Source organism: Chlorocebus sabaeus, chromosome 20, assembly GCF_047675955.1.
Source record: "Chlorocebus sabaeus isolate Y175 chromosome 20, mChlSab1.0.hap1, whole genome shotgun sequence".
Taxonomy (NCBI): domain Eukaryota; kingdom Metazoa; phylum Chordata; class Mammalia; order Primates; family Cercopithecidae; genus Chlorocebus; species Chlorocebus sabaeus.
Window position 1 is genome coordinate 130,049,680 of NC_132923.1, and position 23,536 is coordinate 130,073,215.

The 23,536-nt window shown below is 47.3% G+C and overlaps 1 protein-coding gene and 1 long non-coding RNA gene across 21 annotated transcripts in view; one reads left to right on the top strand and one right to left on the bottom strand.

The window, feature by feature from the left end:
- CAMTA1 (calmodulin binding transcription activator 1) overlaps positions 1–6,228 on the bottom strand; it is a 975,861-nt gene extending 969,633 nt beyond the window's left edge. For all 20 annotated transcript variants that reach the window (XR_494523.3, XR_494522.3, XM_037985400.2 and 17 more), the window contains exon 1: positions 6,099–6,228. Coding sequence is in view for 18 of the 20 variants with exons in the window: in XM_073007868.1 (XP_072863969.1) it covers positions 6,099–6,143 (45 nt within the window). In the remaining 2 variants the exon portion in view is untranslated. The remainder of the gene's footprint in view (positions 1–6,098) is intronic.
- A 323-nt stretch (positions 6,229–6,551) lies between these two features.
- LOC140709304 (uncharacterized) lies at positions 6,552–10,087 on the top strand. The gene is made up of 2 exons (XR_012089796.1): positions 6,552–7,527; positions 9,054–10,087. It is a non-coding gene; the product is annotated as an uncharacterized lncRNA (long non-coding RNA).
- The last annotated feature ends 13,449 nt before the right edge of the window (positions 10,088–23,536 follow it).

The following is a 23,536-nucleotide window of genomic DNA, read 5'->3' on the forward strand; positions in this document are numbered from 1 at the left end:
AGAATGCTTCTCACTCTCACTCTCAAACACACCAAAAACTAAAGGCAGTACTATATATAACAGGCAAAGGAACATTAGAAGAGGCCCCCATACTTCCTTGTAAACGAAGGCTCCAAATGAAATAATATACTTGGCTGTGCTTAAAGAAATTTATTGTGTCAAGCCAAAGAGACAGAAAGAAGCTGGCTAAACGCAGCAAAAATAAATTTCCAAAATCCTACATGGGGAGGCCCAGAGAATGAAGGACCCAGTGTTTTATCTAGAGATGCTATCTAGTTACAAATACTATTACTAGCTGCCTTGTGGCTTAAATCTCATTCCATCTACCTATTCTTAGGGAAACCAGAAGAAACAATGCCTTGTGCTAAAGGACAAAGGGATGGTGGGCATCCCCTTTTTACTAAAAGGCTACAAATACAGTACATCTACAAATACTTTTTTATAATAATGACAGGGCAGTGAAGAAATCTCTCTATGTGGGAAAGGACAAAAAGTAAAAGGAAAGGCCGAAGAAAAGAAAGGGAGGTCGGATTTAAGTCACCTAGAACATTTAAAAAAAAAAAAAAAAAAAAGAACATAGTACATGATTCCAGAAGATACGCAACACCTTAGAAAATGATCTGTACAATGAAAACGCAAAAGAAACACACATCACTTGTCAACACAAAATACACTCAGTCAGACACTCACATGACCAAAGGACACTGCCAAACCACATACTACAAATCTCACACAAGAGTGAAATACTAGCAGAATTGGTTTCTATATACATTGTAGAGATGATAAATCTAATTTAATAGAGGAAAAAAGAAAAGAAGCATTTCAAAGTGTTAATAATTTTTATTATTATCATTATTTATACCTAACCTGTACCCACAAAGAATTTGAGGCAATTTACAAAAACAATAATACCATTAAAAAGCATAAATTAAAAGTCACATAATAAACAAAAGTGGTGATAATCATATCAGATACCTAGCCTAAGAATGAGCATCAATTAGGTATTAAATTTGGATATAATTCCTCGTGGCAGTGAAAATGTACCAGCAGCTCATATAGTTCTCACTATCTAATATGAACCATACCACTTAATCAGAAGAGAAAAATATTTTTATACCACTTCCTTATATAAAAAATAAATTTGACTCTATGTTCTATAGAATGCCTAGCGCAATGCTGCTGTTCAAATGTTAAGCATTCCAACCAATCATGTATCTAAACGACCTAAAAGTTATACCTACACAATCAGATTAAGAAGGCTGACTTTACTTTTTTCTACACGTACACACACACACACACACACACACACACACACACTCTCTCTCTCTCTCTCTCTCTGCACACAGTCCGGGGGAAAGCTGCTAAATGACTCTCCCAGTCCACCCTCCCACCCTCTTCACCATCCCCACTTCTGCTGAGGAGGAAAAAAGGTTCAACAAGGTAACACACTATTACACTACATATTTGTAAGTTAACAATCCAAAAACTTAAAAATCAGAAAAAAAAATTCCTTACAAGACTATATAAGACAAGCATTAAGATACACTGAAGGCCGCACATGGTGGCTTGCACCTGTAATCATGGCACTTTGGGAGGCTGAGGCGGGCGGATCACTTGAGGTCAGGAATTCAAGACCAACCTGGTCAACATGGTGAAACCCCGTCTCTACTAAAAATACAAAAAAAATTAGCCGGGCAGGTGGTGCACGCCTGTAATCCCAGCTACTTGGGAGGCTGAAGCAGAATTGCTTGAACCTGGAAGGCGGAGGTTGCAGGGAGCCGAGATCGTGCCACTGCACTCCAGCCTGGGCAACAGTGTGAGACTCTGTCTCAAAAAAAAAAAAAAAAAAAAAAAGAAGAAGAAGAAGAAGAAACACTGAAATGTCATTAATATAAAAGGCTAACAAGATCCAATATAGTCTCAAGCAAAGTCACATCACTCCCTACAGCTCCTTGTACATAACAGAAACTTAGTAAAAGTCTCCTGAATGAATGATTCCAGTCATGGGAGTATAAATATAAAAAGGACTTCTCCCCAGAAGGGCAAATTCAAAGATCCCACAGAAGAGGCAACCAACACAACTATGAGGGGAACTGAAGAAAATAAGAGAATCACCTTCTACTGCTTTTTCCATAAGGCAGGCAGAAAGAAGTGCAACTGCACACAAAGGGGTATTTCCCCCAAACAGGAAAGGAAGAATGGCTCAAAGTAATGAAACAGTGGGAAAAAAATGTTAAGATTTTGAGACGGGCTGTCTCAAAATCAGTCACAAAGAAGTAAAAACCGAGCAGGACACATGGGCTGACACCTAGCATAAATGGGGGACTACACTAAACACTACTCTCTAAAGAATAGGCTATTTCAGGGGGAAAGTCTAAAACCGCCAGAGCCTAAAAACTAAGGAAACAGAAAACACAGCTGAGCAGGATGCATAAATATGTCTCAGAGAGCAAGTAAGAACACCACTACTCTTTTGAAAAGGAAAAGCTGACCCAGTCTGACCTTGAGTAGAGGTTGCTCTGTATATGTCAACATTTTGAATCCACTCAACGATGAGATGGAGAAACCCAACATTTGCAGAAGCAGGATAAGTCAAGGCTCCAAGAAGACAAAGGAGGAAGAGGTCACCCAACCTAGTCCCAAAAACTGGAGGTCAAGGGTGAAGGGGAGGAAAGAGTCATGTTCTAACAGAGAGTCACACAGAAAGATGAAACTATGTGGTTCAGAGAATCCGTCTAGTTTGCCCAACTGCAATAGAGCATTTTGCACTACAGGGGTAAGAGGAAAAAGCTGATTTCCAATCATCTGTGGAGACCAGGGACACAGAAACACAACCACATCAAACTTAAGAAAAAGAGCCCAGCTTCAGACATTAACCTCAAGTGTGTTCTTCCAACCAACCTTTACCACTTTTCCTTCCACTGCACCTTGCATGGAGACCCCTGCTTACCAGGGAAAACTCCCAAAGTCTCCATAGCATCATGGAGGAAGGGTAGGAAGAACCACCACTGGAAACGGGATGACTCCGCTGAGTCTACGCCATCGACAGCAGGTATTCAACTCTTCGTTTTTCCGAAGTTCACTAATATCCCCTAAAAATACACAATCCCATCAAGCTGACTACAGACACAGAATACAAACAGCATTAAAAAATTTAAAACCAAAAAAAAAAGAAAATGAGCTCAAAAGCTCTACTTTCTGACACTGGGAATTAGGCCCACTGGACGACTCAATGTTAACTGAAAGGCAAAATCCAGAAGTCACAGACCAGCGCTGACCAAATTCCCGATGAGTCACTTCTCCTTACACAGTAAACTGAGGCAAAGCGAGCCTCCGAGCTAGAAAAGAGCTTTAAAGGCCAAAGCCCCAGAGCCCAACGGAACTAGGGGAGGATGAGTCTCCACACTAAGCCTGTCAAAGAGTAAGACTTCCCCGCTGAGTGACAGCAGCTAGCAGCCATTCTGGATTTCATGAAAGAGGGAGAAAGGGAAGGAGGGAGAAAGGGAGGAAGGGAGACCTGAGGAGGCAAAACACCTGACTAGAGCCGATAGGGCTGCAATCATTCCCCTGACCAAGAGAAAAGAACTCGAAGAATAACGTCCCCCATCCCCTCATGAAGCGTCAAGGGCTTTTCCACAGGTACGTTTTGCTAATTTCACAACCTCTCTCAATTATTTAAATGGTCAAAATACAAAAGGGACATCTTTATGGTCATTCGTTCCTCCTTCTGTCACAGGAAAACATATTCTTCTCACCCATCTCCTGTCATTTGCCCAAACACATGAAATCTCTTTCCCCTACGCTGCAGTAAAGAAATCAAGAACTTTTCACTCTATGCAGAATTAGGCAACGAATACCACCTCTAAATTCAGAGTGCCAAAGTTGTGATGCGTATGAGCAGGCACTGTACGCTTCGCACATTCAGGGACTTTGTGAACATGCAGGATGTCATTCTGCTTATTCAGTACGGTACACATTACAAACGAAAGAATGGTCAGAATTGGCCATTTATCAATGATTCTTCTGCTGCTGCTTCTAAGCCTGAAGAGTTACCAACAACGCTAATATCTATCTATATCATTACACATAAAAGTCCCCATATGCACCCAAAATGTAAAGGTAGTCATCTGACCCTTCCAACTTCCTGTGCACTGTATATGTAATGAATGTGATTTCATCTGTGTATACCTACATGTATGTATATGTAAACAAATGAATATAGCATCATGGTCTGGTTCTCTAAATAGAACCACAACAGCAAAAAACAGAAAACATTCAAATTCCCCCTTCTCCTGAAAGCTACAAGATTTAAAGAAATGTTTGGATGCCACCAGAGACAACACCAGAGCCAAAGGAAGGTTCTAGTACAACAAGGAGCACACAGGCAACCTCTTCCAGGATGGCATGTGGGCGACACGGGTGTCTACACTCCCTTTTCTGAATGGAAAGGCATATGGCTTCTCCTTACCCAGCCAACATGAATACAATTTGAGAACATTAGAAAAAGTCAAAGTAACAGGCTCACTAAAGATGGCTGACTGGGAAGCCGAAGCCACAGAGGAGGATATGAGTTCTCGCAAAAAAGAATCGGGAAGTTTATACCCAGGAAAGGTTCAAGGACTCTTGAGTGTGGGACGGACAAAGTCTGGTTCTCACTGCACAGAAGACAGTAATCAAAACGTCAAAAAAACAAGGGCACACGACCCTTTTCCCAGTAGGGTAGTGTCAACTGGTGAAGGTTGCCCCCCTCCTGAGACACAAGAGTCAACTGGAAGCAAAAATATACCCCGGTCTTTCTCAGACACAGGAGCAACTAGTGTGGCTGGCCCCTTTTCACTCAAGCACTAGGCACAATGGAAGCCTGTCCTACATCTTACGGGGCGCCCACTCTCACCCAGACAAGGAACTCCGAGAAGACAGAACAAGTCAGTGCAGACACACGAATGGGGAAAGGAGCACGGTGAATGTCCAGTTGTCTCCATAAGAAAAAGAGGGCAACTCAAAGGGTATTCAGGAAATGAGCTCACCCTAACCCAGCAAAGTGTGCGAGAGTATGCATGATCTGGAAGAAGTGTCTGCTTTCCTATTTAGAAATGACTTCAGAGCTGCACAAGCCCCCACTATCCACTGGGTGAGGAAAGAAGAACATGGGTAGTCAGAGTCCCCTTGTCCTGGCAAAAAGGGTCAACGGAGAGTGTGCAGAGGCCCCAAAAGATTCCAAAGAAGATGAGCGGATCAGACGGACCCCTGTGCCAAGGAAGGATCGGGGTCACGGAAGGTAAAGGGCAAGGGAGTGTGGAGATCCTTACTTGCCATAGAAACGGAGACCCCACCCTCCTGGCTGTGAGGGTGCAAGGGCAAGAGTAGGATGTGAACGACTGCGAGGGGCGGGGATGCTGCGCAGGCCCCCTTCCCTTCCCGGGAAGCGAAGGGGGAGGGGTCACACGAGGCCCTTCGGCCGAGGGACGCTCGGCAGGACGGGGTCCCCCTGGCGGGGAGAAGCTCGGGGACCCCCCGCCCGCTTGGGGAGGCGTCCACGGGGCTGAATGGGGTGCCAGAGAGAGTACGTCTGGCCCTGCCCGCCGGAGAGCAGGGGGCCGGCGAGGGCTGAGCGCCGGCCGCTACCGCCCGACGGGGACCGGCCCGGAGCAGTGGGGCGCGGGGCCAGGGGGGCCCGAGGCGGATAAACTTTCCGCCCCGCGGCCCCCACCCCGGACCCAGCGCCGGGGGTGCGGGGGACGCGCCGCGGGCTCGGGAGCGGCGGGGATGCCCGGTCCGGGTGGGGGAGGCGCCGGCCCTCCGCCGGCTCCTCCTCCTCGCTGGGCCCGGTCCCCGCCCCGCGAGCCCCCCGCCCCCTCCGGCCCCAGCCCGCCCCCGGGGGTGGGGTGTGGGGCGCCGCGCTCAGCCGGCCCCGCGAGTCACCTCAGGACTCGGCCGCGCTCCGCCCCCCCACCCCGCCGGCCCCCTCCCCGGCCGGGTCGCCCGCCCGCCGCGCCCCCGCGCTCCCGCCCGGCGCCGCCGATGCCCGGGATGTCCGGCGGGGCCGGGTCCCGCCGCCCGCCGCGCCGCCCCCCAGTCCCTCGCGCTCCGGCTCTTACCTTCCGGCTTGTTTTCGGCAGCCATTTCCCCTCCGCGCGCCACATCCTCCTCCTCCTCGCGACCGGGACCCCGAGCGCGCGCCTCGTACCGCCGCCGCCGCCGGCCCAGCCACCCCGCCGCCGCCGCGCACCCGCCCTGGCCCCGCCCCGCGGCCCACGCACAGCGCCCGTTGGGCCGTGGGGCTGCCACTCATCGCTCCCACCGCCAATCGCCCCGCACCAGGGGTCTCACTACTCTCCGGGAGGAGCGTCCTATCCATCCGGCCCATTGGCTGGTCACCACCCAACGGACTGAAAGGATTGGTCAAGAATCAACGCCCCCTCCCCACCCACTCCCAGGAAAGCCCGCCTTCCGGACCTAAACAAAGCTTCCTAGTGGCCAGAGCCCGAAAGAACTGTCCAATCAGGATGAGCCCGACACGGAATAGTTCCTCGAGGCTGAGACGTGGCGTTTTGATTGGGCGTCACTACAGTGTTTCCCAGGCCGTCCAAACCAATCAAAGGGGGTTCCCGGAATTCGGGAGCGGCGAAGGGAAGCCCCGCCCCTGAGCGTGACCGTCATGAGGAAGGCGCTCGCTCATTGGCGCGCTGGGGCTTTTCCCGCGTGCTCCCGGGGCTGAAGGACGTTCCCGGGGAAGCCGCTGCCGGCGCGTGGGGTCCCGGTGGCTGTGGGGGACGCGCCGGGATCTCCGGGATCCCGCAGCCCTCCGCCGCCGGTGGGGAGCTGGGCGCAGGGAGCTTCGGGACTGAGCTCCGCCGGGGTGCCGCGCCCTGGAACTCGGCTGCCTAGGAGTCCGGGCGTCGCTGCCGGCCGTGGGGGAGGGGCGCGCCTCCCTCCAGGCCCCGCCCCCTCGGCGCCGCGTCCCAACGGCCCCGGCGCCGCCCGCCTGCGCCCGCCTCCCGCGCCCGCCCCCGGTGAGCTCCGTTGTCCCCTTTTCTGGCGGCTTAAAATACCGAAACTTTATTTTGGTCACGTTGCCCATGTGACCCGCGGAGCGGATGACTCATGGATGCCTGTCCCAGGATGAGGCCGCCGGCCGAAAGCGGAGAAGCGCCAGCCCCGGCCGCCCGGGTGGAGCGCTGGGCAGCCGAGTTTCCCACCCTCCTCAATCCAGGGCGTCCGCGCGGGGCTTTTCCGAATAAATAGCCCGGCGCCCGCTGCCCTCGCGCTGCGTACGGGAGCACGTGCCCCCCGGGAGGTGGGCGCCCGCCAGGTGCCCCGGGAACGAGCCTAGGAACGGGGTGCGCCGAGTGCGGCTCTCGGGGCGGCCGGGCGTGCGGGTGGCTGGGCAGCGCTCCCAGTGACCGGCCTCTCTCCGGAGAAAGTAAGGAATTCTGCTCCTGGGCAGGTAATACCGGAAACAAAAGGAGAGGCTCTAATCGCAAATTGTTTTTAAAAAAGAAAAGAAAAAGGAAAGCAAAGTTAAATGTAAGAGCTCCAGCCCCTCAATGTGATCTTGTACGGTTTGCAATAAGAACATTTCTTTCTTTCGCATGTTAGTTTTGCTTTTGCTACTGTTGGTGACAACTAGCAAAATAAGTGGAAACTCCTGGTTCAAGTGTTTCGGCATTAAGATTGGCTGTCACAGTGAATTCTGTGCCAATCCTAACAACATGTGTTCTTTTTCTGGTCGTCACAAGTAAGAATGTCTTAGGTTTTCCAGAAATAAAGATGTCCCAAAAGAATGTTTTGTGTTACACACTCATTCTTCAAGAAACTTTAATTTTATGAGCCTCAAAAATTGCAAAATTTTAACAACGGAAGGACAATATTTTAACGATTAGCGTTCTTAATAGCACCTATGTTGACGATTTGTGTGGAGAAACGGATTCTTGAAAGTGTTGGTGGCATTGTAAATTAGTATATTCCTTTCGAAAAGCAATTTTACAGTATGTATTAAAAGCCATAAAAAATGTCTGCATCTTTTGACCCAGTAATCTTACTTCGGGGAATCTATTCTGAGGAAATAACAGTAAATGCCAGAAAAGCTGTATGTGTGAAGGTATTCTTCACAGGATCACTGTACTTACTGCAACAACAAATTGGAAGCATCCTACATGTGCTAATATTGGGTACTTAGTAAATTGTGTTACATCTATGGTAGTGGAATACTATGCTAGTCACAGACATCAGAAACAGAAAATCTTACCCATTTCTAGATAGAGGGGGCAATACCCAAAATTATGGTGTTCATTTATGAGGTGAGATGATACGTCTAAAAAAACTGCATTTTCGCCGGGCGCGGTGGCTCACGCCTGTAATCCCAGCACTTTTGGGAGGCCGAGGCAGGCGGATCACGAGGTCAGGAGATCGAGACCGTCTTGGCTAACACGGTGAAACCCCCTCTCTACTAAAAATACAAAAAATTAGCCGGGCGTGGTGGTGGGCGCCTCTAGTCCCAGCTACTCGGGAGGCTGAGGCAGGAGAATGGCGTGAACCCGGGAGGCAGAGCTTGCAGTGAGCCGAGGTTGCCCCACTGCACTCCAGCCTGGGTGACAGAGGGAGACTCCGTCTCAAAAAAAAAAAAAAAAAGACCAATATAGGCCCGGTACGGTGGTTCATGCCTGTTAATCCCAGTACTTTGGGTGGCCAAGATGGGCAGATCACTTGAAGCCAGGAGTTCAAGACCAGCCTGGCCAACATAGCAAAACCTCGTCTCTACTAAAAATATAAAAATTAGGTGGGCAAGGTGGCAGGCGCCTGTAGTCTCAGCTACTTGGAAGGCTGAGGCACAAGAGTCGGTTGAACCCAGCGGGCAGAGGGTGCAGTGAGCCAGGATCATGCCACTGCACTCCAGCTTGGGCGACAAGAGCAAGACTCCACCTCAAAAAAAAAAAAAAGACTGATATGTACACCCAAGAAATGACGTGGGGGATTATAAGTGAGTTTTTAAAAATTGTCTATTATCTATAATATAGCTGTAATACCGCTTTTTTTTTTTTTTTTAATTTGAGGTGGAGTTTCGCTCTTGTTGCCCAGGCTGGAGTGCAATGGCGCAATCTCGGCTCACCGCAACCTCTGCCTCCCGAGTTCAAGTGATTCTCCTGCTTCAGCCTCCAGAGGAGCTGGGATTACAGGCATGCACTACATGCCCAGCTAATTTTGTATTTTTGGTAGAGGCGGGGTTTCTTCATGTTGGTCAGGCTGGTCTCAAAGTCCCAACCTGCAGTGACCCGCCCACCTTTGCCTCCCAAAGTGCTGAGATTACAGGCATGAGCCACCGGGCCGGCCTCTATGTTACTTTTATAATTAAAACATTTACTTAAGTTGAAAGAAATGTGAATAAAATTGAATGTCTTCATTCAAGAGACTCTCAGCCTAGCCGGGTTCACAAACAAGCAGCAGCAGGACGGGCAGTGGGAACACAGGAGGAGGTCATGAACATCACCTGGGCCTCAACACCATCACCACTGAAATTACTTTAGCCTCAGACCACAACAGTGCTTCTCAAAACAGTGGTTCTCTAGGGACCTTGGTAGAGCAGAGGGCGTCCCAAGACTCAAGGGACCCAAAAATAGAAATTTTTTAGACACGGTCCTGCTCTGTCGCCCAGGCTGGAGTACAGTAGTGCCATCAAAGCTCACTGCAGCCTCGAACTCCTGGGCTGCAGTGATCCTCCCACCTCAGCCTCCTCAGTAGCTGGAACCACAGGCATGCACCACCATGCCCAGCTAATTTTTTAAGTTTTGTAGAGACGGGGTCTCACCTTGTTGCCCAGGCTGATCTCAAACTCCTGAGCTCGAGTGATCCTCCCACCTCAGCCTCTCCAAGTGCACAGATTACAGGCATGAGCCACCGCACCTGACCTCAGAACTACTTTTATAGCAATAATATGTCAGTTTCTCCCAACAGTGCACTGTGTGTGCAGTGTCTTCCAGAGGCTGCACGTATGTGATCTCACAACAGGCTGAACGCAGAAGATTCAGAAGCAGAGAAGAATCCAGCAATCATCTACTGTCAGATATTAAAGTGATTTGCAAAACTAAAACAATCCCACACTTATCACTAATTTTGTTTTAGAAAATATAGGTATTTCTCATAAAAATAGGATTTACGTTAACATGTAATGGGTTTATTCTCTTTTTTGTTGTTCTTTTGAGATAGGGTCTCACTCTGTTACCCAGGCTGGAGTGCAGTGCAGTCACGGCTCACTGCAGCTTTAACCTCCTAGGCTCAAGCAATTCTCCTGCCTCAGCCTCTTAAGTAGCTAGGAATACAGGTGGATGCCACCATGTCCACCTGTATTTTTTGTAGAGACGGGGTTTTGCCATGTTGCCCATGCTGGTCTCCAACTCCTGAGCTCAAGTGATCCTCCTGCCTTGGCCTCCCAAAGTGTTGGCATTACAGATGTGAGCCACCATGCCACCTTGTTTTATTCCTTTTAAATGAGCTAGTTAATATTTTTAAAATTTCTCAATTTTTAAAGTTGGTTTGTTTGTTTTTTGAGACAGAGTCTCACTCTGTCGCCCAGGCTGGAGTCAGTGGCTGGATCTCAGCTCACTGCAGCCTCCACCTCCCGGGTTCAAGCAGTTCTCTGCCTCAGCCTCCCGATTAGCCAGGATTACAGGCACATGCCACCACGCCCGGCCAATTTTTTGTATTTTTAGTAGAGATGGGGTTTCACCATCTTGGCCAGACTGTGATCCACCCGCCTCGGCCTCCCAAAGTGCTGGGATTACAAGCATGAGCCACTGTGCCTGGCCAGTTTCTCAGTTTTATTTTCAAATACGGTACATAACTAGATTAACACACATAAACAAAAATACTTTGAAGTCTTTAATTTTTTTTTTTAAGATAGTCTCGCTCTGTCAGCCAAGCTGGAGTGCAATGGTACAATTTCAGCTCACTGCAGCCTCGACTTTCTGGGCTCAAGTGATCCTCCCACCTCAGCTTCCCCAGTAGCTGGACCACAGGCATGCAACACCATGCCCAGCTACTTTTTGTGTTTTTAGTGAAGACGAGGTTTCACTACATTGCCCAGGCTAGTCTCAAACTCCTGGGCTCAACTGATCTGACCACCTTGGCCTCCCAAAGTGCTGGGATTTGAATCCTTTATTTTTATTTTATTATTATTATCATTATTATTATTATTATTATCGTTGTTGTTGTTGTTGTTGAGACGGAGTCTCACTCTGTCGCCCAGGCTGGAATGCAGTGGTGCGATCTCGGCTCACTGAAACCTCTGCCTCCCAGGTTCAAGCAATCCTCCTGCCTCAGACTCTTGAGTAGCTGGGATTACAGGCACCCGCCGCCACACCTGGCTAATTTTTGTATTTTTAGTAGAGACGGGGTTTCACCATGCTGGTCTCAAACTCCTGACCTCGTGCTGCCAGCGTCGGCCTCCCAAAGTGCTGGGCTTACAGCCATGAGCCACCGTGCCCATCTTGAATCCTTAATTTTTAAGTGTAGAAAAAGATCTTGAGACTCAAGAATTTGGGAGCCACTGGGCTAGAGAATGAGATGTTTTTGGGGCTGGCTGGTTGGTGTTTCTGTTTGCTTGGGAGGGTAACCAAGAGATGGGCATTTCAAGTAAAGGAGCAGCCTGTGTTACTAAATGAGCCCATTTAGAAAAGAGAGTTGGAAGATATGCTCGATGCACCAATCTCACCAATCTCGGAATCCTTGCCCATTTTGGCCCTAGTGTCCTTCAAGGAAATAATGTTACTGTCCAGAAACAGAACTTACAAGGGAAATAGTGGGAATCTTAAATTGTTACTTTTTTGACTCCAAAAACATTTTCTAAGGAGCCTTCTTCCTGGTTAGCTTTCCAAAGTAAAGTGGCTGTTTATATTACTGGTGGTGATAAGAATAAAAGTGCTTGGACTTGCTTCCTTAAATTGGAAGTTACTGAAGCTTCCATATTGCTGGATTGGGAGAGGAAAGTATGGACTGAACCCATTTCAGAAGCTTAAACACTTAAAAGAGAAGCTCAGGCTGGGCGCAGTGACACACCTGTAATCCCAGCACTTTGGGAGGCCGAGGCACATGGATCACGAGGTTAGGAGTTCAAGACCAGCCTGGCCGAGATGGTGAAACCCCATCTCTAACTAAAAATACAAAAATTAGCCAGGCGTGGTGGCACGTGTCTATAATCCCAGCTACTGGGGAGGCTGAGGCAGGAGAATTGCTTAAGCCCGGGAGGAGGAGGTTGCAGTGAGCCTAGATTGCGCCACTGCACTCTAGCCTGGAAAACAAGAGTGAGATTCCATCTCAAAAAAATAAATAAAAGAGAAGCTCATCATCCCAAGCTCATTTTCCCCCTGCACAGGACAACAAAAAAACAACCTATGCCTTCTTTAGCCCCCAAGGGGCTGCATGGTTAAAAGTAATAATATTCAAAAGTTCCATTTCCAAAAGGTTTCTCACCTTATCTTTAACTATTTTTTCAATTTTGAGATAATTAGATTCACATGCAGTGATAAGAAATCATACAGAGAGCTCCTATGTCCCCTTGCCTTTTCAAGATGAAACATAATGAAAACTTGTGGACTTTGTTGGAACCAACCCTTCACCAGATGGTCCCTGTTTTCCTGTCTTGCAAATGGTCACCTTTCCTCTTCTCTGCATCCCAATTATGTCAGGCATTATAATCTCAGAATGTCTACTGTTAATATGCGGCAGTAAAGATTTGTTAGATACCCCAAATATAATGAGATATTTGGGCCTAGTAGGCCTGAATTTCAACTTACTTGAAATATTGGCCAGGTGAGATGACTCATGCCTATAATCCCAGCACTTTGGGAGGTCAAGTTGGGCAGATCACTTGAGGCCAGGAGTTTGAGACCAGCCCAGGTAACATGGCAAAACCCTATCTCTACTAAAAATATAACAGTTAGCAAGGCGTGGTAGCGCACGCCTGTAGTCCCAGCTACTCGGGAGGCTCAGGCACAAGAATCGCTTGAACCCAGGAGGCAGAGGTTGCAGTGAGCCAAGATCCAGCCACTGCACTCCAGCCTGGGTGACAGAGCCGACTTCTGTCTCAAAAAATAAAAATAAATAAATATCATTTGAACACGAAAGGGAAAGGCTTCATTTGTGGCCCAGGAATCTTTTGAAATTTTGAAATGAATCTGTAGTTTCATTTGTTCAGTATTTACTGACAGCAGTAGGTCTGAGAACCAACCACACCAAGAATGACAGTTTTGTTTTCCTTTTAGCAATTAAAACCTAGAACAGAGCATTGTCTTTTTTCATTGGGGTTTCAGGAGATACTATTTAAGCAATAGTTATAATCATAAAATTTTCCCTTATCATCCAGATATCACATTAAACATGCCCGAGCGCACTTGCTCTCCAGAGACGCTCCTAGGAGTGATACCTAAACGCCTTCGGTGGAATGTAGCTCACCTTCATACACTACTTTAAGAATCAGTCCAGTTTTTTCTGGACTTTCAAAGTTTCCCTTTGAAACTGGAGGCTTTCCACTCCCTCTTGAGCCTTCTGGTGTTATATAGCCTGATAGTTTTTATTGCATTTGGACCCATGATCGAAGAAATGGTTGTTTTCTTTTGTTTTGGTTTTGGTTTTTCTTTGGTGGAAGGGGACGGAATTTCGCTCTGTCACGCAGGCTGAAGTGCAGTGGCACGATCTCGGCTCACTATAACCTCTGCCTCGTAGGTTCAAGAGATTCTCCTGCCTCAGCCTATTGAGTAGCTGGGACTACAGGCGCGTGCCACCATGTCTAGCTATTTTTGTATTTTTAGTAGAGACGGGGTTTCACCATGTTGGCCAGGATGGTCTCAATCTCCTGACCTCGTGATCCTCCACCTCGGCCTCCCAAAGTGCTCACTCCTCACAGGCGTGAGCCACTGCGTCCGGCTGAAATGGTTATTCTCTAAAGGGGAAAAGGTTGGAGAGATTGGGCTTTGCTGATTCAGATGGACACAAATACGGAGAACTTCATGACCGCAGACATTAATGCATTTCGTAGACCAGGGTCACCCCTCCACTCCCTGAGACCCAGAGAGACCTCAGTAGTGGAAACCCCCAAATCTCTGTATAGAAAAAGCTCGGGGCAGTAATCTGATTGGAGGGAGGGGCCCAGGGGACTCCAGCATCTGCACAGCAAACCCACCTGCTCTTCCCTTGTCTATTCAGTTGGGCAGCTCCACGCAGCTTAGGGAGATTGTAAGATTGCTCAAGTCAAGTTTTGTTTTGTTCGTTTTCTTATTTACGCCACACTTCCAAAGTCTTCCCAGGAAACTTCGTTTAGTTGTTGAAAGTAAAATGACTTATTAAAGCACCTGAAGGGAAACGCTGCTGAGGTGTCTTATAGTCTTTGGAAACCACTGAGGAGCACCTGAGGAAAACCAGACCACTACCACCTACGGGCGTAAATGAAAAGGGCGTGGGCGCAGAGACATTTCACTGTCATTAGGCTTTCCATTTTTCAAACTGGGCAAGCAATTTATTTTTTCTTTAAGTATTAAGCTGTGGGATATTATACAGCTATTTAAAAAATGGAGGTATGGCCAGGTGCAAGTGGCTCACGCCTGTAATCCAAACACTTTGGGACATCAAGCGGAGCAGATCACTGAGGTCGGGAGTTTGAGATCAGCCTGGCCAACATAGCAAAATCCCGTTTGTACTAAAAATACAAAAATTATCCAGCATGGTGACGCGCACCTGTTATCCCAGCTACTCAGGAGGCTGAGGCACAAGAACTGCTTGAACCGGAGGGCGGAGGTTGCAGTGAACTGAGATCACACCACCACACTCCAGACTGCACTCCAGCCTGGGCAACAGAGCGAAACTTGTCTTAAATTAAAAAAAAAAAAAAAAAAAAAAAGTAAAGGTAAATCAGTGTGTGCCGCTATGAAAAGATCTCCAGCTTAAAGGTAAGCCACAAAACATAATGTATATTATTCTCCTCTGGATGTAAAACATGGATACAAGGTTTATTGTATGTATATTCTTCTTCTTTTTTTTTTTTTTTTTTTGAGACAGAGTCTTGCTCTGTTGCCCGGGCTGGAGCGCAGTGGCCGGATCTCAGCTCACTGCAAGCTCCGCCTTCCCGGGTTTACGCCATTCTCCTGCCTCAGCCTCCCAAGTAGCTGGGACTACAGGCGCCTGCCACCTCGCCCAGCTAGTTTTTTGTATTTTTTAGTAGAGACGGGGTTTCGCTGGGTTAGCCAGGATGGTCTCGATCTCCTGACCTCGTGATCCGCCCGTCTCGGCCTCCCAAAGTGCTGGGATTACAGGCTTGAGCCACCGCGCCCAGCATATATATTCTTCTAGATGCAGAAAAGATTTGTGGAAGGATAATAGGAAATCTGTTACCTCTGAGGATGGGGCAGAAAAAAATAAGCCTTACTCTTCATTTGATAAGGTTTAAATGTTTTTACCATATGCATCTATCCAACAAATAACTATTGGGTGCCTATGACATACCAGATACTGATTCTAGGTGCAGGGGATACAGCAGTGAACAAAACAGACAAAAATCTCTGCCTTTGTGGAGCTCACATGGAGGTGGGAGAGACAAACAAATATACATATGAACCTTTAGATAATGATAAATGCTTGAAGAAAAATCATGTGAATGGGTGGGATGATGAGAAGTTTGTTTTTTGGGGGGTTTTTTTGTTTTTTTTTTTAGATGGAGTCTCGCTCTGTTACCCAGGCTGGAGTGCAGCAGCACGATCTCAGCTCACTGCAACCTCTGCCTCCTGGGTTCAAGCGATTCTGCTGCCTCAGCTTCCTGAGTCACTGGGATTACAGGTGCTTACCACCACACCCGGCTAATTTTTTGTCTTTTTAGTAGAGACAGGGTTTCACTGTGTTGGCCAGGATGGTCTCAAACTCCTGACCTCAGGTGATCCGCACGCCTTGACTCTCAAAGTGTTGGAATTCCAGACATAAGCCACCATGCCCAGCCAAGAAGGCTGTTTGAGAAGAGTGGATCAGGAAGTTCTCTCCGAGACCTGAAGGAAGTGGGAGCAAGCCACGCAGTTAGGGGTGGGGTGGCAGGTGCACAGTCAGTGTCCTGTAGGAACTGCAGGGAGGCCCTGTAGAAAGACTGCTGACATGTGAATCCAGGGGGGATTCAGCAGGCCACACAGGACCTCCAATTCCATGGTGAAATATTTGGATTTAATTCGGAGGGTGCTAGGAAAACAATGTAAGGTATTTAGCTGGGAATGTTATCTCCATGGTGTTTTCAAAGGATCGCTATGCCGTAATGTGGAGGACAGACATTAAGGAGGCCAGAGAAGCAGAGAGACTAGTTAGGACATTATTAGACATCAAGACCTGATGGTGGCTTAGATGAGGGGTCTTAGTTCCTTGTGGCTGCTGTAACAAATTACCTTAGTGGTTCCCTTACAGTTCTGGAGGCCAGAAGTTTGAAGTCAGTTTCGTTGGGCCAAATGAAGATGTTGGCAGGGCCACACTCCTTCCAGAGGCTCAAGGGGGAATTCATTCCTTGCCTCTTCTAACTGCTAGTGACTGCTAGCATTCCTTGGCTTGTAACCACATCACTCTAATTTTCAAGGCTAGCATCTTCAAATTTCTCTCTCTCCGTCTTCACATTGCCCTCTCTCCCCTGTGTATGTGTCAGATCTCCCTCTACCTCTCTCTAAAGAGGACATGTAATGGCATTTAGGGCCTACCAAGATAATCCAGGATAATCTTCCCATCTCAAGTCTCACTCTGACGTCCAGGCTGGAATGCAGTGGTGTGATCTCAGCTCACTGAAACCTCCACCTCCTGGGTTTAAGCGCTTCTCGTGCCTCAGCCTCCCGAGTAGCTGAGATTACAGGTGTGTGCCATCACACCCAGCTACTTTTTGTAATTTTAGTAGAGATGGGGTTTTGCCATGTTGGCCAGGCTGGTCTGGAACTCCTGACCTCAAGCCATCTGCCCAACTTGGCCTCCCAAAGTGCTGGGATTACAGACGTGAGCTACCATGCCCGGCCCCATCTCAAGATTCTTAATCACATCTGCAGAGACTATTTCCTAAAAAGGGAATCTTTACAGGTTCCAGGGATTAGGACATGGTATCTTATGTGCCATTATTCAGCCCACCACATCAAGGATGCTAAAGGACCAGATAGTAAACATTTTAAGTTTTGCAGGCCCTATGGCCTCTGTCACAACTTCTCAACTCTGCCATTGTGGCACAAAAGCAACCATGACAACATGTATTTAAAAAAAAAAAAAAAAAAAACTGGGCGCAGTGGCTCACACCTGTAATCCCAGCACTTTGGGAGGCCGAGGCAGCTGGATCATGAGGTCAGGAGATCGAGACCATCCTGGCTAATACGGTGAAAACCCATCTCTACTGAAAATACAAAAAAATTAGCCGGGCATGGTGGCAGGCGCCTGTAGTCCCAGCTACTGGGAGCCTGAGGCAGGAGAATGGTGTGAACCTGGGAGGCAGAGCTTGCAGTGAGCCGAGATCGTGCCACTGCACTCCAGCCTGGGTGACAGAGCAAGACTCCGTCTCAAGAAAAAAAAAAAAAAAAAAAACAGGCAGAGAGAGGACATGCCTATGTTCCAATAAAACTTCATTCACAAAAACAGAGTCCAAGTCTTAGACTAGGATGGTGGTGTGGTGGTGTTAAGAGGTAGGTGGATTTGGCTATATATTGAAAGTAGAAATGATTGCTCAGGTTTTGCTCAAGGATTGAATGTGAGATATAGAAAGAAATGCACTGGGCCGAGATTTGACTCTTGGGATTTGGGCCTGAACAATTGAGTTAATGGTGTTGCATTTAAAGACTGGGGGAGGAACAGAGTTAGGAGTGGGTGGGAATCCACAATTCCACTTGGGACATTCTAATGCTGAAATGCCTATTAGATATCCAAGTGGAGAAATCAAGAAGGCATCTGAATATGTGCATCTGACGTACATATTCACCTGAGAGACATTGTGGCTAGACATACAGATTTGGGAGTAATCATTCAGTGGAATCTAAAACCATGAGACTAGGCCGGGCACGGTGACTCATGCCTGTAATTCCAGCAATTTGGGAGGTTGAGGCCAGCGGATCACTTCAGGTCAGGAGTTCGAGACCCACCTGGCCAACATGGTGAAACTCCTTCTCTACTAAAAATACAAAAATTAGCCAGGCATGGTGGCATGTGCCTGTAATCCTAGCTACTTGGGAGACTGAGGCATGAAAATCACTTGAACCCGGGAGGTGGAGGTTGCAGTGAACTGAGATCACGCCACTGTACTCTAGCCTGGGTGACACAGCAAGACTCCATCTCAAAAATAAATAAATAAAACCATGAGACTAGACAAGATTTCCTAGGGGAGGGAGTATAATTCAATTTTACCTCATCATAAGTTTTTTTTTTTTGAGATGGAGTCTCGCTCTGTCACCCGGGCTGGACTGCAGTGGCCCAATCTCAGCTCACTACAACCTTCGCCTCCCAGACTCAAGCGATTCTTTGGTCTCAGCCTCCCAAGCAGCTGGAACTACAGGCGCGTGCCACTATGCCTGGCTAATTTTTGTATTTTTAGTAGAGATGGGGTTTCACCATGTTGGTCAGGCTGGTCTCGAACTCCTGACCTCATGATCCGCCCGCCTCGGCCTCCCAAAGTGCTGGGATTACAGGCATGAGCCACCATGCCCGGCCTACCTCATCATAATTTTTAAGGAGATAAAAATCGTGAGTCTCATACAAACATAAAGTGAGTACATGTCAGGAATTATCTCAAAAAAAAAAAAAAAAAAAAAAAAAAACTATCTTCAGCTATTTAATTAATGAGGAAACCAGTAAGATGTTAAAGCTGGGTCAAATGAGAATTTGAAGAGCAAAGGCATATTAAAGATAAACAAGAAAGCATGCTATAAGATGCAAAATTGGTTCATATCCTGTAGTGCAATAAAGTTTCATTCTGGGGGTATCTTTTTCTACGGGGCAAAAATAGTTGCATCTATGGACGAGAATTGTCTGCACTGCTCTCTGTTTTCCATTTCCACCTAGTCTATAGAAAGGCAATTTAAGGTGCTCACCCTTGTAGAATCAGATTCTCCCTGGAGGATCCTCTAGGCACTTTGCTGAAAAGTCAACCAGTAATCTCTTGTTCATTCCTAACCCTTGGACAACTTTTTCTGACATTGTCATTCAACATTGTTGAGCACCTACGCAGTGACAGGCACCACTCTGTGCTACTAAAGTATGAACAAAACACAGTTGCCTTCCCTCCTGGTGCTTACATTCTAGTGGAGAGAAATAAATATAATAAACAAGTTCTGTAGTATGAAGGCCATAGGTAGAATGGAAAAAATAAAAGTAGATTATTAGCAGGTTAAAAGGACCAGGAATGCCAGAATTGGGGAAGTACGATTTTATTTTATTTTTTTGAGACAGGGTGTTGCTCTGTCACCCAGGCTGGAGTGCGGTGTCACAACCACAGCTCACTGCAGCCTCTGCATCCCTGGACTCAGATGATCCTCCCACCTCAGCCTCCCAAGCAGCTGGGACTAGAGGCGTGCACTACCACACTCAGCATACTTTTGTATTTTTTGTAAAGACGGGGCTTTGCCATATTACTCAGGCTGATCTCAAACTCCTGGCCCCAAGCCATCCACCCACCTTGGGCTCCCAAAGTGCTGGGATTACAGGTGTGAGCCCCTCACCAAGCCTCAGATGTGCAATTTTAAATAGGAATAGTCAGTGTAAACGTCATCAAGAAATTGACATTTGAGGCCAGGCGTGGTGGTTCATGCCTGTAACCCAAACACTTTGCGAGGCTGAGTGGGGAAGACCATTTGAGCCCAGGAGTTCAAGGGTATAGTGAGCTATGATCACACCACTGCACTCTAGCCTGGCGACAGAGTGGGACCCTGACTCAAAAAAAAAAAAAAAAAAAAAAGTGAGGGCCAGGGCTAGGTCCAGTAGTTCATGCCTGTAATCCCAGCACTTTGGGGCCAAGGCAGAAGAATCACTTGAGGCCAAGAGTTCTAGATCAGTCTAGGCAACACAGCAAGACGTCACTACAAAAAAATATAAAAGATTAGCAAGGTGTGGTGGTGCACGCCTGTAGTCCCAGCTACTCAGGAAGCGAAGGCAGAAGGATCACTTGAAGCCAGCAGTTCGAGGGTGCAATGAGCTATGATCATGCCACTGCACTTCAGCCTCGGTAACAGAGCAAGACCCTGTCTCAGAAAAAAAAAGAAGAAGAAGAAGAAAGAAATTGACATTTGAGCAGACTGGAAGTTAGCCATGTATATGGCGTGATCTCGGCTCACTGTAACCTCTGCCTCCCAGTTTCAAGCGATCCTAGTGCCTTAGCCTCCCAAATAGCTGGGATCACAGGCACATGCCACCACACTGGCTACTTTTTGTATTTTAGTGAAAGCGGGGTTTCACCATGTTGGCCAGGCTGGTCTCAAACTCCTGACCTCAGGTGAGCCGCCCAACTCAGCCTCCCAAAGTGCTGGCATTACAGGTGTGAGCCACTGCACCCAGCAAGATTTTAGAATTTTTGAAAGAGGGTTAATTTTTTGTAATTGATAAAGGGAAAACATGTAAGCAGAAAAATCTGTATCATAGATTGAGTCAAAACCATCTGTTTTCCTGCCTGTGACGTGTTCTTTCAAGTTCTAAGCATACTGGGATGCTGTGGGCATGAGATAAATGTTAAACCAGAAGAATGATTTTAACAATACTGATCTTTTTACCCTTTCAGAATGTAAATTGGCTCCTTTTTGATGGGAGGAGACGCCCATCTGCCTCGCTTTTCCACCCACAAAGAATCAGTCTGCCTGTGTGACAATACTTAAAGGAAAAATTAAAATTTTAGTAGTAAATAGCAATTCAAAAATAGGTTTCTTGAAAGAGAATTTCCTAGTTGATGAAAGTGCTGCTCTTGAGTAGACCTGGAACTCCTGATTTCTAAAACTCTGCTGTAGTAAATGTATGAAAATGTAGTTTTGTTTCCCTGCTCTCATTTGGGAGGGCAAAGGGGATGCTGGGATTATTTCCATGTTAATTCAAGCAGCTGTGTAAAGCACAGCCGTAAGACTTGTGCAAAGATTTCTCAAAGCACAGTTTTCTTCAGTGACCGTCTTTCTTTTTCCTCTTGTCAAACACAATCACTCCCAGATAAAGTCAATTTGCTCTTTTGCCTTCGAGTTGGGCTATTTCCTTTTGCCAGCTGACTAACGTTTTCTAGGGCAGGTTGGAATTAATCATTCAGCACCCTGAGATTTTTCAGGCCAGCCAGGGCTGAGGATTAGAAACAATAAAATTCACAGTTCGCCCTCTAACAAAAGGATCTCACACTTGGCCAGAAGTGGATCATAGGCCTCCTTGGAAGCAACAGTATGGGAAATTTTACCAAGTAGCCCAATCTTGATTCTCCAGATGTGGCAAATCTTGTTCATTTGTCACCTTCACTAGGCGTCTTGTGCTAATTTATTCCAGAAGTGGTGTGTGTGTTTCTCCCTTCCCCACAAGGTCTCACCATCAAGGCTGAGCACAATTCATTGTCTTATTTCTGAACCCCCTTGGGCCTCCTGGGAGCTTCACTGAAAATCCTCAAGCCCTCCCAAGCATATTTTCATTGCAGCGGCTCAAAGCTCACTGTTGATTCTCCATCCAGCCTCTTCAAGTGACCTGAAACGCCATGTTCTTTCCACCAGGGTGGTGCCTTAATTGGCTACTTTTGCAGAGCCGAGGTCGGTCTGCCTGTGCTCCACAAAAAAAACAGGTCACTTGCCCCTTTACGTCTGGAGCTTCAAGATCACAAGGCAGAATGTGGTCCCGGCACACACCCAGGAGCAGCAGGCTGGGACAAGCCAGCACTTTTAGACGGGCCAGCCTGGGTGCTAGAACAGATGTCAAGGGATATTTGCTGCAAAGAGGCTCCAGAAATAATGTAAAATTGTTCTGTCCTTTTAAAAATGGAAAATGCCTTGGCAGGGTGATATATTATTTGCCTGGCTGCATTTTCTCTCTGTCTCAGTCAAGGCTTGAAAAGTACTGGCACTTCTGCCTTTTCAAGCAGAGCTTGGTGTAACTGGACCACATCTAATGCCTGTACGATGCAAATGAAGATGGAAACTGTTGTTTCCTTTGATGTGTGTGACTAAATGCTCAAAGGGGATATTTTCTTTTTGAGCCTCCAGTGCATAGAGCCTCTTTAAAAATACCTGTTGGCTCCGTCTCCCCATTGGCAATTGAAGCAATTCTTGCACTGGAGACAGCGGTTGGGTACAGTCATGATGAATGTCTTTCTCCGGGAAGAATACCCTTTCCGTGTTTGCGATGATTGTTAAAGTTCCGGAGGGAATTAAGAAGCGTGAAAGGCACGCTAATGATGGGTATCTGCAATGAGCCACTCAGACTTGCCTGAAAAAGTCCAGAGAGCACATTCTGAGGGCAAACTTAGGGATGCAGATGAGTCACAGCTGGAATCCACAGCGGTTCCAGCACTCTCTGCAACCCAGTAGCCTACAGGTCCCGGGAAACCACCCCCCAAAACCCCCAGGCATTGACCAGTCAGCCTTACCCCTCATCCTCCCTGGCAAGAGGGGAAACAATGCCAACAGCACTAGGAGAATCTGAGCTCTTCGAATCTGGGTGTTCTCCGGAAGTACACATCCTAGGAAAGCAATAGTTCTGAGCGCTGTCAGAGCTCTGAGCCTCCAAACTGGCTATGCCAGGCACTTGGAACCACTTGCATACGGAGGGAAGCCTGATATGAACCCACCTCGGCCACTTTTTCTTGAATATCTTATTAAGCAAGGCAATCTACAAGAGAAGCTTGTGTTTAAAAGCAAGAACACAAAAGTAAAAAACCATTTGGAACCATCTATAAATCATGATTTGGGTCATTAATTTATTTTATCTTATTTTATTTATTTATTTTTAGAGACAGAATCTCACTCTGTCACCCAGGCTGGAGTGCAGTGCTGCAATCACAGCTCACTGCAGCCTCAACCTCTGGGCACAAGTGATCCTCCTGCCTCAGCCTCCCAAGTAGCTGGGACTACAGGCGTGAGCCACTGCGCCCAGCCAGCCCATTAATTAATTAATTTTTTTTTTTTTTTTTGAGACAGAATCTTGCTCTGTCACCCAGGCTGGACTGCAGTAGTGCGATTTCAGCTCACTGCAACCTCTGCCTCCCAGGTTCAAGCGATTCTCTTGCCTCAGCCTCCCGAGTAGCTGTGATTACGGGCGCACCACCACGTCTGGCTAATTTTTGTATTTTTAATAGAGATGGGGTTTCGCCATGTTGGCCAGGCTGGTCTCAAACTCCTGACAGGTGATCCACCTACCTCAGCCTCCCAAAGTGCTGGAATTACAGGCATGAGCCATGGTGCCCACACCCCATTAATTAATTTTTAATGTACCTTTTTTCTCTTTTTTGCCTGATAAATGTTTACAGTCTCTTACTTGGGGAGGACACTAGGGAGCCAGTCACTTTGGAGGTGGGATATTAGACAGTAGCTCCACGATGTGACTTTGTCACAGTCAA